The sequence below is a fragment of the Taeniopygia guttata genome, chromosome 7, assembly GCF_048771995.1.
Source record: "Taeniopygia guttata chromosome 7, bTaeGut7.mat, whole genome shotgun sequence".
Taxonomy (NCBI): domain Eukaryota; kingdom Metazoa; phylum Chordata; class Aves; order Passeriformes; family Estrildidae; genus Taeniopygia; species Taeniopygia guttata.
This window is the reverse complement of record NC_133032.1, coordinates 17,756,273-17,769,663: the sequence shown is the minus strand read 5'-3', so window position 1 is coordinate 17,769,663 and position 13,391 is coordinate 17,756,273. Positions and strand designations below refer to the sequence as shown.

Below are 13,391 nucleotides of genomic sequence, written 5' to 3'. Positions count from 1 at the left end.
AAGTGAGTTTATTTACAAGAAGATTCTCCCTCACGCGAGCTCCTCCTCCTCCCCCACTGGAAACGATGTCTGTGGGCCCCGTCTTTCTGCAACATGAAAGTAATTCAGGGTTTGTGGTCAGGGCTCCTCTGAACTCCCTTCCTTCCCCAGATCTTTAAGCAGCCTTTTCTTTCTTAGCAGATTTAATGAAGGACTAATAGTGTAAGTCAGGGCAGACACTGTTTGACTAACAGCCTACAGAGCACAAAGCAAAAGGGAAAAGGACACTGGGCAGAAATGGTGGTGCCTTGCTGTTTCACAGATAGAAGCAGGTAATGCAAAATATATTGTGTTTCAAGAAGACACAAAAAACCTACATGGACAATTTTGTTTGTTAGCACATTGATTGCAGAAAGTTTTGGAGAGACAAACATATGTATATATTTATGGCCCATTACAGATGTGTAAATCACAAGTGGTGTCTAGCATTACTTTTTGTGTTGTTCTAAGAAACAATTTGTGCGAAAGCTTCCATAGAATACAATTTTAGGGTTTAAAAGGGTAAAAATATGTCTCCAAACAAAGAAGTTTATTCTGTTCTGTTTTGTTTACAGATCTGTAAAAAAAAAATATCCAAATTTGCTTGGTTAAAAGTGAAATTTAATAAAAGATACACTTTTCACTGTAGCACAGCATTGCTGAAATCTCACAGAGGGGAAAACAAAACCCTAAGTAATATTTTGAATCCTTAGTGCTCAGCTGAACATATATACCAAATGGCGAGGAAGAAAGCAGGGATGGGAAAGAAAATAAGAACAAATAAAAGAAAATTTGTCTGTATTGACCAGGATGGGAGGTAGCAAAATATTTCTCACAATAGGAATGCCAGGTCTGTCATTAGAGGATGGAGTAGGAGCTGCAGTGTTTGTCAAACTGGAAAGCGATGCATCAGATGCTTTGGCGGGGAATATAGGAGTTTGGATTAATATTTAACTCGACACTTTTAGAAAGAGATAAGAATAGTCTTCTCAGAGCGATATGTACTGTCAGGAAGAGACTTTAATCACAGCGTTTACAAAAGAAGTATCTCTGTAAATCCAGCGAGTTCAATACAGCCGTGTAACTAGAGAGGAGGAAACACGAGGGTTCAGAGCATTGTTCCCTTTCTTTTTCCTATTTTTTTTGTCTTCTTGTTACTTTATTTTTTTCTTCCCCGTGTTAAACGTCCTGTTCGTGGCAGGGAGAGGTGGCGGTGCCCCCCTACCGCGGTCAGGTCGGGTGGGACTGTCCTTGCCGGGCACCGGGGGAGTGCGGCGGCACCGCCCAGCCACTGCCCGCACCCCGTCTCAGCGTCTCCCTTCGGCTGTGTGTATCTGATTGTCAATTTTCTTTCAAAGTTTGTATTTATGGAAAAAAAAAAAAACAACAAACAAACCACAAGAGGAAAAGCTCGGCCTTCCAAAGATGTCTAAAAATTGATTTATGGTTAGTATAAAGACAACAGTATAAAAATAACAAAGGAGGCGGCAGCTGCTGCGCGGATTGCTATGGAGACCCTAATGAAATTAGCACTATCAGAGGGTTTCTAATTTTTTTGCCTTCTAAGCTTCTAATTTCTTTTCTATTTTGGATAGCCAGAGTGTAATTGGAAAAAAAAAATAGCCCACTGAAATAATATGCGCGATAGATACCCAGCCAATAAATAAATGTTAACCTCACCGAGGTTTTCATACGCAGGATTTGATCTGAAACAAGATGGCCAAGAGCCCCTCTTTGTAGATCGCCTCCACAAAGTGGCTGCGCTTCCATCTGAAGGTGGCTTCACGCGGCTGAGCCAGCTGCCAGACAAGCCACCGAGGCGCTCTAGGGGGGGCAGCCAATTAGAAATAAATACTTTAAAAATATTTTCAATATTTTCTAAGTGTAACGGCTCTTTGTGTGATGCCACAGTTTGTTTTACTCTATTAATGATTTACGACTTGCTGTCTTAATTAATCCTTACATAAACTACAAACACCAGCCACTGTTACAACTGTTCAAGACTACTCTCTCAACTAGTTCAGACCGATTATACTAAATAGGTGAAATGTAAGTCACCACGGACCTGAATCCCTCTCCCGAAATATTGGTGAAGAAACTCTACAAATACCCACATAAATACATTAAGACGAGGATAAATAATCAGTGATACAAAAAATGTCTCGCTTAAAATAATAAATACATATCATTTAGTCCAATGCAATCCTTACGTTACGGAAGAACTCATAAATTAAATTCTCTGAAATAATAAGCTTACGCACGGGCGAGTTCCGCCGGCTCACGACTGGTCTAAAACACCTCAGCATGACGCGCTGCTAACACTACAGCATCTCTAAGACTTACCTTCAAGTACATCATTACCAGCTTATCAGTCCCTCGGTTGGCAGTATATTGCACTGTCATGCTTAAAACAGCTCTAAGAGAAAGGCTCCTGCTCACGGACCTACTCGGGGCTGCGGAAGAAAGAAGGGAGCTGCTAAGGGAGACAAATCCACTAATACTGTTGGCACTCGAGAGCACAGTAACACTGTCCCGTCAGAAAAGTGAGGTAATGGAGAGGGGAGCGGGGCCCGCTGGCCGCCGCCCCGCTACAGATGCGTGAGCTTGGGCGCCTCCTGCATCCGTCCCTGAGTGGTGTGGTGAGAGGAAAGGTCCGTGTAGGTAGGGTGGGGGTCGCAAGGTCCGTGGTGGTGGCCGCCGGGGATCTGGGCGGCGCAGCTGTAGTCCACGCTGGCGGAGGAGGGGTGCTGCAGGTGCCCCAGGTTAAACATGGGACCTGAGGCCGGCATGGAGTCCACGAAGTTGCCCCCCACGTAGACGGGGCTGCCCTGCAGGCTGGGGTTGGCGAAGCCGCCGCCGCCGCTCTGCATGGGATGGGGGTCGTACTCCGCGCCCGCGTAGCGCTTCTGCTGCGGCAGGCAGCTGCTCAGCGGCGCCGTGTAGGCGGCCAGCCCGTACATGCTCTGCTGGGACTTGGCGAAGGAGGTGGGCGAGGGCGCGTCGTAGCTGAGGCTGTTGACGCCGGGGAGCTGGCTGGAGTAGCCGACGTGGTTTGGGCCGCTTAGAGGGGGGCTGCGGTCCGGGGACTGTCCGACGGGGGAGTGCATGATGCCTTTGGCTTTTTGGTCCTTTTTGTACTTCATCCGGCGGTTCTGGAACCAGATCTTGATCTGCCGCTCGGTCAGGTTGAGTAGGTTGGCCATCTCCACGCGGCGCGGCCGGCACAGGTAGCGGTTGAAGTGGAACTCCTTCTCCAGCTCCACCAACTGCGCGCTGGTGTAGGCTGTTCGCACCCTCTTGGAGGCCGGCCCGGGGGGGCTCTTGTCCTCGCAGCTCTCTCCTGCGGGGAAGAGGCACAAAGAGACATTGGTTCCCTCCACGAAAGACAGCCCCCCCCCTCCTTTCCTCCCGTGGTCCCTCGGAAACCTGCTATACACCCTGTCGCTCTGTCGGCGCCCGGGGAGGGGGTGCAGAGGGCCCGGGGGCGGCCCGACATGCACACCCTCCCGCAGCTGCCTCCCCCCAGAGACCACCAGCGGCACCCCGCCCCCAGCTTGTCCCACCTGCAGCGCCTGGCAGGGCTGGGACCCCTCAGCGGAGGGGCGGGGGGAAACTGGGGGGCGATGGCAGCTAGAGGAGTAGCAGACAAGGCCCGGAGCCAGGGGGCTCAGCCCGAGGGATTCAGCCCGGCTCCCGAGCGAGCAGTGGGTCGGGCGGGGGTTTTGGGCTACCTGGGGGTGCGCAGGTGTTTTTCTGCTTGGAGTTCTGCCGGGACTCCTTCATCCAAGGAAATATCTGCTTGCTGAGAGTGGCGCTGGCCGAGCCCGAGGAGTTGGGGCCCCCCTTGGCTTTTTTCGGAGGGGGCACACTGGGAGGGGGGTTGGGCGGGGAGGAGGGCGGCAGGGCCGGGGGCTGATGCTCGCCGATCCCCGGGGGCTGACTGCCCCCGGGGCCGCCCCCGCCCGGCCGCATGCAGCTCCCGCTCAGCTCGCTGCCCTTGTGGGCCGGAGCGCGGCCCGGCGCCGAGCCCTGGACGGAGCAGGCGGAGCCGGGGTACTCGCCGTCCAGGCCGGTCTGCCCGTAGGGCTGGTGGGCCGCGCCGTAGGGGTAGGCGTCGGCCTTGCTGTAGGTGTAGCCCCCGAAGAGCCCTGCGTTGTCGTAGTAGGCGGCTTTCTGCATCCTCTGCTCTGCGATCGCCGAGGCCCGCGGCCCCCGCTCAAATAACATTGACCGCCGCCCCGCGCCTCACGTCGTCGGCCCGGGCCACTCGCAGCCACCTGAGGAGGGAAACAACAGGGACACAAGGGAGACTTTTAGAAGGGGAAACAGGCTGGTAGCGGCTGGCACAGGCCGGTCCCGGCACCCCCCGCACCCCGGCACACTCGGCCTCGGCCTCCTACCCAGGAGAGGGCTGGGAGACATCAAGGAAGGAGCACGGGACCCAAAGAAAGACCAAGGGACAAGAGGGGAGGAGCAGGGTCACCAGGCAGGAGTCAGGGCAAACTGGGCCACACTAGGGAGAGAGCAGAGTGCATCAGGGAAGGACCCGGGGCACTGCAGGGAAAGAGCCACACGAGAGCGACGGTGCGAGGGGAGACGGAGCACATCGGCAGGACATCGTACAGGCCACATTTTGAAGCATTTTGGGGATGTTTTATTTTCTTTGTTTTGCCTTTGGACCGTTCCCACTCGAGTTTGGCTGGATCGGACCCCGCGGCTGTAGGCAAGGGCTCTCAGTGAGGAACTGTGCTAGGTGGTGTCCCCAAAGACCCAGTGGCCCATCTCGGCCGAGAGCATCCGCGCCCCCCGCCCGGCACGCGTGCGCACGGCCGGGCACGGTTGACATGATGGATGGAGCCCGGGCTGCGGCCGGGCAGAGGCAGAAAAATCCCGTCCGCTTTGTAAACCCGCCCTTCTTCTTTCCCCAGATTCCTCCAGAGTTAAACTATAACCGGCGCCATTCACTCCCTTTAACTTTGCACTATAAAGGAAGTCGCAGGTCAGCTCCCCTATTTTAATTCTGTGAAGAATTAAATTCCCTCATCCAACGTTTCTCGTCCCTTTTATTTGTACCCAGTAGAAAGAACCTGGGACATCTGAGGTAATTTTTAGAGGGTTCTTTTTTTTTTTTTCCGGCCTGCAAACTTATGGCTCTCCCCTCCCAGCCCCCCGGCTCCCACATGAGGCTGCTCCCACCCAAAGAGCCCAGTCCCCTTAGGGCAGATGTTCTGAGGCAGGGTGCTGTTACCTTTCTCCTTGCTGCTCCCGAAACTTCTCTGCGCTTAGTACAAGATGGAAATTGTTCTGCAGTTTTGGTGCGGCTTTTTAATATTCCCTGCTCTTAATTTTTTTTTTTTTTTTTTTTTTGTGGGGTAGGGGTTTTCTCTGACACTTTTGGTAATTTTGTAAATTAGCACATACTTCACCTGGCAATGTAAGTCTGTACATCAACATATCTTAAAAATTCCTTCTATTTCTGCAGGATTTAAGCCTACTTAAGACACGAGAGAAAAGTACCTAGAAATCTTTGAAAGATATCCGACAATTATACTTCTCCTGCCTATACTTATGCAATACTAGGAGAGTACTCTTCTCTCGCAAGTACTATTGGTCCCGCCAAGTACCGTGGATCTCTTCTCTAAAATCACCGGGAAACACATCTCTGTAAGTCAAAACAACCTCAGCGAGCTGCGATCCACGGCCGCTCTCGGCGGTTTATCCTGTGTCACAGACCGCCAGGGTCCTTTTCTTTCCTAAACAAAAGCTTGAGATGATCTGTGGAGCTGACAGAATGGGAACTGTTTTTCTCTCCTGGAAAATTTTAGTTTAAAAAGTCTGAAGAAATGGACAGTGGCGATAAAAATAAGTTTTAATACTATGTGATAATATTGACGAGTCTTGGAAGTTTTTTTGTCTAAATAACTCTGTCTCTCTTTTCCCACTTCTGTCATCTACATTTTCGGGACCGGTCTGGACTGAGGACTTTTGTTAGCACAACACTGCCTTAAGCGTAGGGTTTTATATGCCTTGTGATATATAGTTCCCAAAAGAATACACAGAATCTTAAGAAAGAATATTGCTGTTAAGCTGTTAAAAGCCTTATTTCTTTTCTGAAATACCAACTGCTTGTGAACTCTGCTTGAACCTAAAAAGGAGGCTATGGGCCATAAATCACATGGACAATGCTCAACTGTTTGGTGGCTCATCTTTAGATCTTAAAAAGAGAGAGAGGGAGAGAAGGAGGGAGAGAGAGACCTATCCAGGGTTTGATTTTCCACGAGTGAAAGGCCCGGGGTGATGTTTTTATAGGTAACACCAAAGCAGGGGCTCAACACTTGGTGGTTTGGCCAGAAAAAGCCTACAGGGAAGAAAAAAAAAAAAAAAAAAAAAAGAAAGAAAGAAAAAAAAAAAGAAAAAAAAAGTGACATCCAAATGGTGAGGCCGGGCCGTGGGAGGTGGGCTTGGAGGCACCGAGGGTAGGAAACCGCAAAGTATCCATGTCTGTGTTTCAGATTTCCCTTCTTCCTCTCCAGGAAGGTTAACCTCATCTGAACTGTTAGGCGTTGCACATGATAATGGGACTTTTTGTTCTGCCACTGGTTCCAGTGCTTTTGCGGGATGCCGGCCCTCTCAGGCTCTGCCTGGAGAGCGGTGGGAGCCCAAACCTCCACCCGCGCGTGTGCGCGGAGCCCGGCTGGCCCAGGCTGACATCGGCCCGGCGCTGCCAGTCGCTTTCCTCCCGACACTTTCATATTAAGCAGTTCTCTACTAAAACTTCCACTACACTTAATTCTGCTTCGGATCAATATCTAATATGATACCGAATAAATAAGAGGCGGTGAGAGCGGCCAGCGAAGCGGTTATTAAAGCAGCCGGAGCTCTCAGGGTGCATATCAATGCACCTGTCATTGCGGTTGTAGCAAAATTTATGACTGCTAGCGCCGTGGCAGTAAACGCTCCGGCCAGGAATGAAAAGGAAAACACTTCCCAAGCCCCGGCACTTTCAGAAGTGCAAAGCAGCCGGCGCGTAGGAGGGAGCCCGGCAAAAGAATCCCCCGCTCGGCACGTTTCCCGGCCGCCGGCCCGGGGCAGCCCTGTATATAAGGAAAGCGCTGGAGCCGCCGCCGGACCCGGCCGCAAGCAGGGCAGCTGGGCAGCCAGCGCTGGGGCTGCGCCCGAGCCGGGGGATGGCTCGTCTGGGAGAGCACTGGGGAGCGCGAAGGGGCCCTGCGAGACAGGGCAGTGGCTGCCGTGGGGCCTCTTACACCAGCTATGGAGCCCCTCGGGGAGCCACCCGCTCCCCGCGGCTGGGTCCAGGCCTTGGCTGCTCCCCAGCCGGGCTCAACTTCCGCGGAACAGGGGCGGCTTCCAGCGGGGCTTTCTGCGGGCCGTTCTTTATCCGACCTGCGGGGCGGCGGCGCGCCCGGGGTGCCGCCGGCTGGGCAGCTCTCCCCGCTCGGCGGGCATGGGCCGGGGCCGGGTTGTGCTCCCTGTGACGGGCCTGTCGCGATAGGGAAAGAGAGAGACGGATGGAAAAGGAAATTCAGAGAACTCACCAAACTTACGTTTTTTCTTGATTTTTGACTTTAACTGTGTGAGTAGGATCTTCAGGTTCCTTTGGATAATCCGTGGGCACGGACCTGCAACAGAAGTGATAACTCTCAGCGGAAACTGCTTTGTTTTGGACTTTCTTCCTTAGGACTTTGTTAATAAATGCACATCTCGTCCACAGCCCCTCACCGTGTCTTTCCGTCCGCGTCAGATCTTTTACCAGACAAAGGGTAGATGTTTCTCTTCATTTATTAATAGCGCTTTGAGAGAGGCGGGGAGCAAACAAACGTGCAAAATACTCCGGTTGCGGGTCGGAGCCGGGCCGGGCGGCCTGCGGCAGCCGCCCCAGCCACGAACCCATCCTGCCTTCCCGAGCGCAGTCCAGCCCCGGCCGGGGCGCGGGGAGGCAGCGCACGGGCTAAGGGAGCGCCTTTGCGGGGGAGCTGCGGGCACCTTCGAGGGTCACAAGCTCCTCTCCCGCCGCCCTCATCCACGGCCCGCGAGGAGTTCCGCGGAAACGAAGCTAGCGCGGGTCTCTCTCCATTTCTCCCCCCAGGTACCGAGTAAGACAGAGAGAAAGATAAGCGAAGAAGTCCCAGCATCGAAAATGCGCTGCAAACATTTGCGTCTCGAAATGAGTATTTTGCCTTTGTCTGTGCAATGTGTCGATACAGGACTTTAAGAACTTAAGAGTGCCAGAAAATCCCCCACAAAGAAGCCCAGGTCATTATAAAGACGATATCTAGCCACCATAAGCCTTTGAAATGACCTTTGGCTCGTATAGTAATAACTCACCACTTAATGAACAACCAACGGAAGCGCCTCCGATAACTCACAACACAACAGATCTTACAACTTTCCACCAAGTCTTCTCTCTCCCTAACCAAACTCAGTAGGATGCTACATTCCCCTTCCAAATCACCTTAATTTATGCTGGCAAACTGGAGTTAGGGAAGTGGAGCTTCATGATTACACATGATGCTCGCTCAGGTTCCTGGCCCAGGCCTGTCCCGGTAACGTCTTATATAATGTATTCACGTGGGCGTACGTCAACTTTAAGTGCTTTATTTTTTTAAAGAGAATTCATTAGAAATAGCACTTTAGACGGTATATGAAGGCAACCTAAAGTGGGTTGCACCTTAGCCCCTGAGCGGGGAGATCATAATATTGCAAACCGAGTCATTGTTAGCCATTGTTGATTAACACGGTAAGTTTTCATTTTGTGCCTAATTAATTATCGACTTCTCATCTCTTTCCGAAGCAGCTTCTCAGCCTCACAAGCGATAGCCTTCTAACTCTAAACATGCTTTATTTAGCCAGAGCTTGGCCAAATATCAAGACCTCCACGGCCACAGGAATAACCCCCAAAGTTTGTACTGTGGAGAGAGGAGTCTGGGCACGCTGGGGTTGTGCTCGTCTCCCAGCGCTCGGAGAAGACGTTGCCAGAGCTGAACCCAGGGAAATCTTTAGAATTATTCAGGCGTGGGACCAATATAGGTATTATTGAAATTTTAGGTGAAGTTATAAGTGAGTGCTTCCATCGAGCCAAATGAAATGCTGCTTGCAGTAATTGGATTCAGCTGACTAACTTGGCAGGCCAGCAGCTTGGAGGCATACAGCTAAGAAAAATGTTCAGTGCTTTTAACTTCTGATCGAGCAGAGCAACACGCAACAGAAAATAATAAATAAATAAATAAATAAACAAACACCCTAACTTTCTCCTTCTCCCCTGGCCTCCCACCCTGTTTCCTTCGGGGCACTCCGACCCCCACCGAGGACTCGCCCGGGTGACTCGGGGAGGGCAGGGTCCGTTCCAACCTTACACACACTCTCGCTCGACAGCACAACGCGGGCTTTACGCAGGGGCTTTACTACAGCCATAAGCGAGACTTCACCCGGGCTCCAGGCAAGCCACCAGTCAGTAGAAAAAGACTTTCCTGGCAGAGTCGGGCTAGTTGCAGCAGCCCAAGCGGGAGCTGAGCTGGTAGTGTTTGCGGGGTGGCTGTGTGGCCGTTTCCAGACCCCCAGTCTGCCTGGAGAGGCACCGGTCCCCCCCAGGCATCTTCCCACCGCCTTATTGATCAAACCACACAAATGCAGGGCAAGAAACTTCTCGGTAGATAAATATCAAGCCGTGCTTCAAATCGCATGTGTTACTCGAAGGCATAAGCATACTGGTAACAGCAGTACTAAAACAACTGCGGAAGGAAAACAACAGCCACTAAGGAACACGAATGCGCTGCCAGGGAAAAAGGTTCGGGAAGACACTTGGCACGAACATTTGAGAGATCCTGTGTAGGGGCTACGTTACCGATGAGCCTATTTTAAATCGCCCTTTACAAAGCAACACGGCTACCCCCTGCCCGGCTAACCACGGCAACGCATTAACGTGATGCTCAATCTCACTTTGGCAATGGGAGCATCCAGCAAACAAAGTTCTCTCCCTCGTTTGTTTGCTTATTTGTAATTCCCTTCCTGAACCCACCGAAAACTGGGGAAAGGATAGGGTTAAACGTATTCCCCTAGCTTTTGGAAATGAGTTCACTTTTTATTTAAAGAACATAACAAAAAGAAGATACAGCTTAAAACGTTCAAGTAGGTGGAGACCACTCCATACATTTGTAGCCACTATGGGCAGAGATTGCAAACAAATTCCAGACCGTGTCTGAGTAAAGGAGATAATACAGCCCCTGCGGTTAAACGTCCCATTTTGTCATGCAGTTGCTTACCTGTGTATCAATTTATCATAAACCTGGGTTCCTCACTTTTCAGCATCTGCGCTTGCAGTTCTTAGAATATATCCTTCACCCTTTGTCTGCAGACAATACTCTCCTAAACCTTATCTTGCGGTTTTACAAATATTTCCATACACCAGAATTCCCGACAGAACGAAAACAGGCTCAGGCTCAACTACCAATAAAAGAGAGCAAGTGGAAATCGGAATTTGTTGGGCTTTAAAAAAAAAAAAAATCAACACACAACCTTTTAGCCATCAGCCTCCTGGAACCAACGACAGCAATTGGCCGGCTCTTGTTTTGTTTTGGTTTTAAATCGTGCGGCCATTGATGAATTTTGGGGGCGAGCAGGAGAAATCCCTTTATAATCAGAAATATAGGCACTGCCTTAAAATACAGGCATATCGGCCCACGTGATCGGCTCGCAGCGCGCCGGGGCCGAGGCAGGCGCGCTCCCCGCGCCCCCGCGCAGCGGGGCTGCCGCGCCGGGCCCCGTGGGGCGGGCGGCCCCGCGCCCTGCGCGCCCGCCCGCGCTGCCCAGCCCGCTCCGCACCGCTCCGCACCGCGGCCCCGCACTTACGCGCCCCGCGGGGCTGGCGGAGCAGGGGAAAAGGGTGAATTCCGCGGGATGATCCCAGCGCGCAGAAATTCCCAGCGGAGACAGAGGAGGTATTTGGAACCAGCTGCGGCCGGGAGCCTGTGCGGGGGGCAGCTCCGCAGCAACGCTGCTCTGGCGGACAGGCGCTGGGGCCCACTGGCGTGCGCGACTTTTTGCTTTCTCCTTCTCCGGACCGGGAAGATGCGGGGCAGCGGGGACTGCCCCTGTCTGGAGGCCAAAAAAGCGTTGGGGGGAAAAACCCTCACGACATTTGTGCGTGTGTGTGTCTGCCCTGAGCCAGCCTCCCTGCTATGTGTGTATAAAGAGACATGGAGTAAACCCTGTGTATATCTGTCATGTGTGCCCACAAAGCTCCCCAACAATACCGGTTAGGCAAAAGAAAAAATATATATGTATTAGCTTCTCTGTTTGATTTTTTTGTAACATATCTGTAGCTATAAATACACTACACCTAATCTAACATCTGCTATGATTTCATTACCATCCAAAGCATGGGGATGTGACAGTAACGTATTACCTTACTATACTAACCGTAAGTGCATTGTAACATTTATCTAAATTACATTGCTTTTCCTGACTTTGCAAACCAGTTATAAAAAGATTGGAGTCCAGTGATGGAAACATAAGTTCAATGTAAATTATTGTGTATGGCTTCGGATTTATAATCCTATATTTCTTCGAAATGATGCACTTAAATCTCGCCTCAAGTAAGAGGTAATGGTTCTTTATATCCTTTTCAGTCAGCCATATATTTTGGTGTCTGGGTAGTTTTGCCGAGCCCCCCGCGCTCGCGTGTATGTGTGTACATACAGCAACCCCTACACGCACAGCGTGTTCTGCATACTTGTGTACATGCACACAAAGCCGAACATAATTCTGGCCGCTGTTTAGACATTTTGGATGACGGAGAGGTCTTTAGCTTCCTACACAAAAGTGAGAGGGAAAAGCTGGACACGAGCAAAGAACACGAAGAGGATTCAGAAGAAAATGCCTTTTTGAAGGGCAGTTCGGAACCCCCCGGAGAAAGCCTCACAGCCCTTTGGTGTCTTTTCAGAGTCTAGCGCTAAAAGAAAAAGAAAAATAGAAAGAAAAAAAAAAAAAAGAAGAAGAAGAAAAAACAGGCAAATTTAACGTGAAAATGGAGGACGGCTGAAAGAAAGGAGCACCTTCGCCACGAACGCCAGAATTAAGATCTCGTGAAGGGGACTGAAAAAGTATTAAGGAAATGTTAATCCTTTGGCTGGTGGGACTCCAGCTTTGCGCGAATTTGTCTCCAGTAAAGGATCTAAGACTTCTTCAATCGGAGCATATGTTCATAGAGCAATAAAACAGAAAGATTTACAGTCTCCGCCCGCCCCCCAGCAGCCTCGCACCCTTTCAGGAATTACTTATGATGATTTATAACAACAACTCCGGCAATTGTCAAACTGATAAAATAGCCCGGGCTATATGCGAGAATAAACGCTCTTATGAAAGGGTTGCGATTTATGTTCAGGTCCATTTTACTGCATGTCTTGGTGGAGTTTGGTTTCTTTCCCGGCCCAATAGGATAATATTAAACTTCATTGATAAAAATGTAGGAGTTCTCGTGAAGTAGCGAATCTGTTCCTTAGTCACTACCACAGCACACAAACATTTGTCATTTTTGAATAATTGAATTAATGTGTTATTGTTTGAATGTATAATTCATAACATAGGAAACTTTGTCTCTGTCCTGCCACCGAAACGGAAGCAATAAAAAGCTACAATCTGGGGTTTTTAGAAATTACTCCAGCAAGGGATAATAAAGAATATCCTGTTTGCAGGAGGTATTTCCAGCTGACTGGGATTTCACAGAGAAATCTCAGACTCGCCCGTATTCTATGGAGTTTATAGAGAGTGGCTTTGTATAAAAACAAAAATGCTATTTTCCCCACTCCGGGCTATTGATCGGGGACTCGCGAGCCGGCATGCCCGCTCTGGGGGCTGCATGCGGCCGGACTCCGGTGCAGCCCGGGCGGCCGGGGCAGGAGCGGCCAGGGCGGCGGGGCAGCGGGGCCGGAGCCGGCCTTTGTGCGGGCGGCGGGGGAGAGGCGCGCCCGGCCCTGGCTCCGGCCCCGCTGTCAAAGACTCACGGCAAAATTTACGAGCCCGCTTGCGAAGGAGCCGAGGGCCTTTCCCCGCCGCTGGGACCGGGCAGCGGCTGCCCTGCCAGCCGCATTGTTTCCTCCGCTCCGCTCCGCGCCTCCCCGCGCAGGCACCGCGGCCGGAGCCGCCGCTGCGGGAGGCGCTCCGGCCATCAGCCTCCTGCTCCGCGGCTCTCCGCGGCGCTCCGCGCTGCTCCTCTTTCCCCCGCTCCCTGGGAAGCAAAGGTCATCGCTTGCGCCCGGTCCGGTTCCCGGCCGCTGCCGCGCTGGAAATCAGGAAGCAGCGTGCCCTATTTGTCAAGTGTTTGACAGCTGAGTTCATTAAGGCTTAAATAAGGAGGA

At 51.4% G+C, this 13,391-nt stretch overlaps 1 protein-coding gene across 6 annotated transcripts in view; it reads right to left on the bottom strand.

Annotated features, from left to right (window-relative positions):
* Positions 1-617: 617 nt before the first annotated feature.
* HOXD3 (homeobox D3) overlaps positions 618-13,391 on the bottom strand; it is a 30,892-nt gene continuing 18,118 nt past the window's right edge. For 3 of the 6 annotated variants that reach the window (XM_072932279.1, XM_072932281.1, XM_072932282.1), the window contains 3 exons: positions 7,575-7,658; positions 3,750-4,295; positions 618-3,358 (listed from right to left, as the gene is read on the bottom strand). In XM_072932279.1, the coding sequence (XP_072788380.1) occupies positions 2,607-3,358; positions 3,750-4,245 (1,248 nt within the window). In that variant the 5' untranslated portion in view covers positions 4,246-4,295; positions 7,575-7,658 and the 3' untranslated portion in view covers positions 618-2,606. Of the gene's footprint in view, positions 3,359-3,749; positions 4,296-7,574; positions 7,659-7,758; positions 10,684-13,391 lie in introns of those variants that run through there. The other 3 variants (XM_072932283.1, XM_072932284.1, XM_072932280.1) reach the window with 2 other exon arrangements.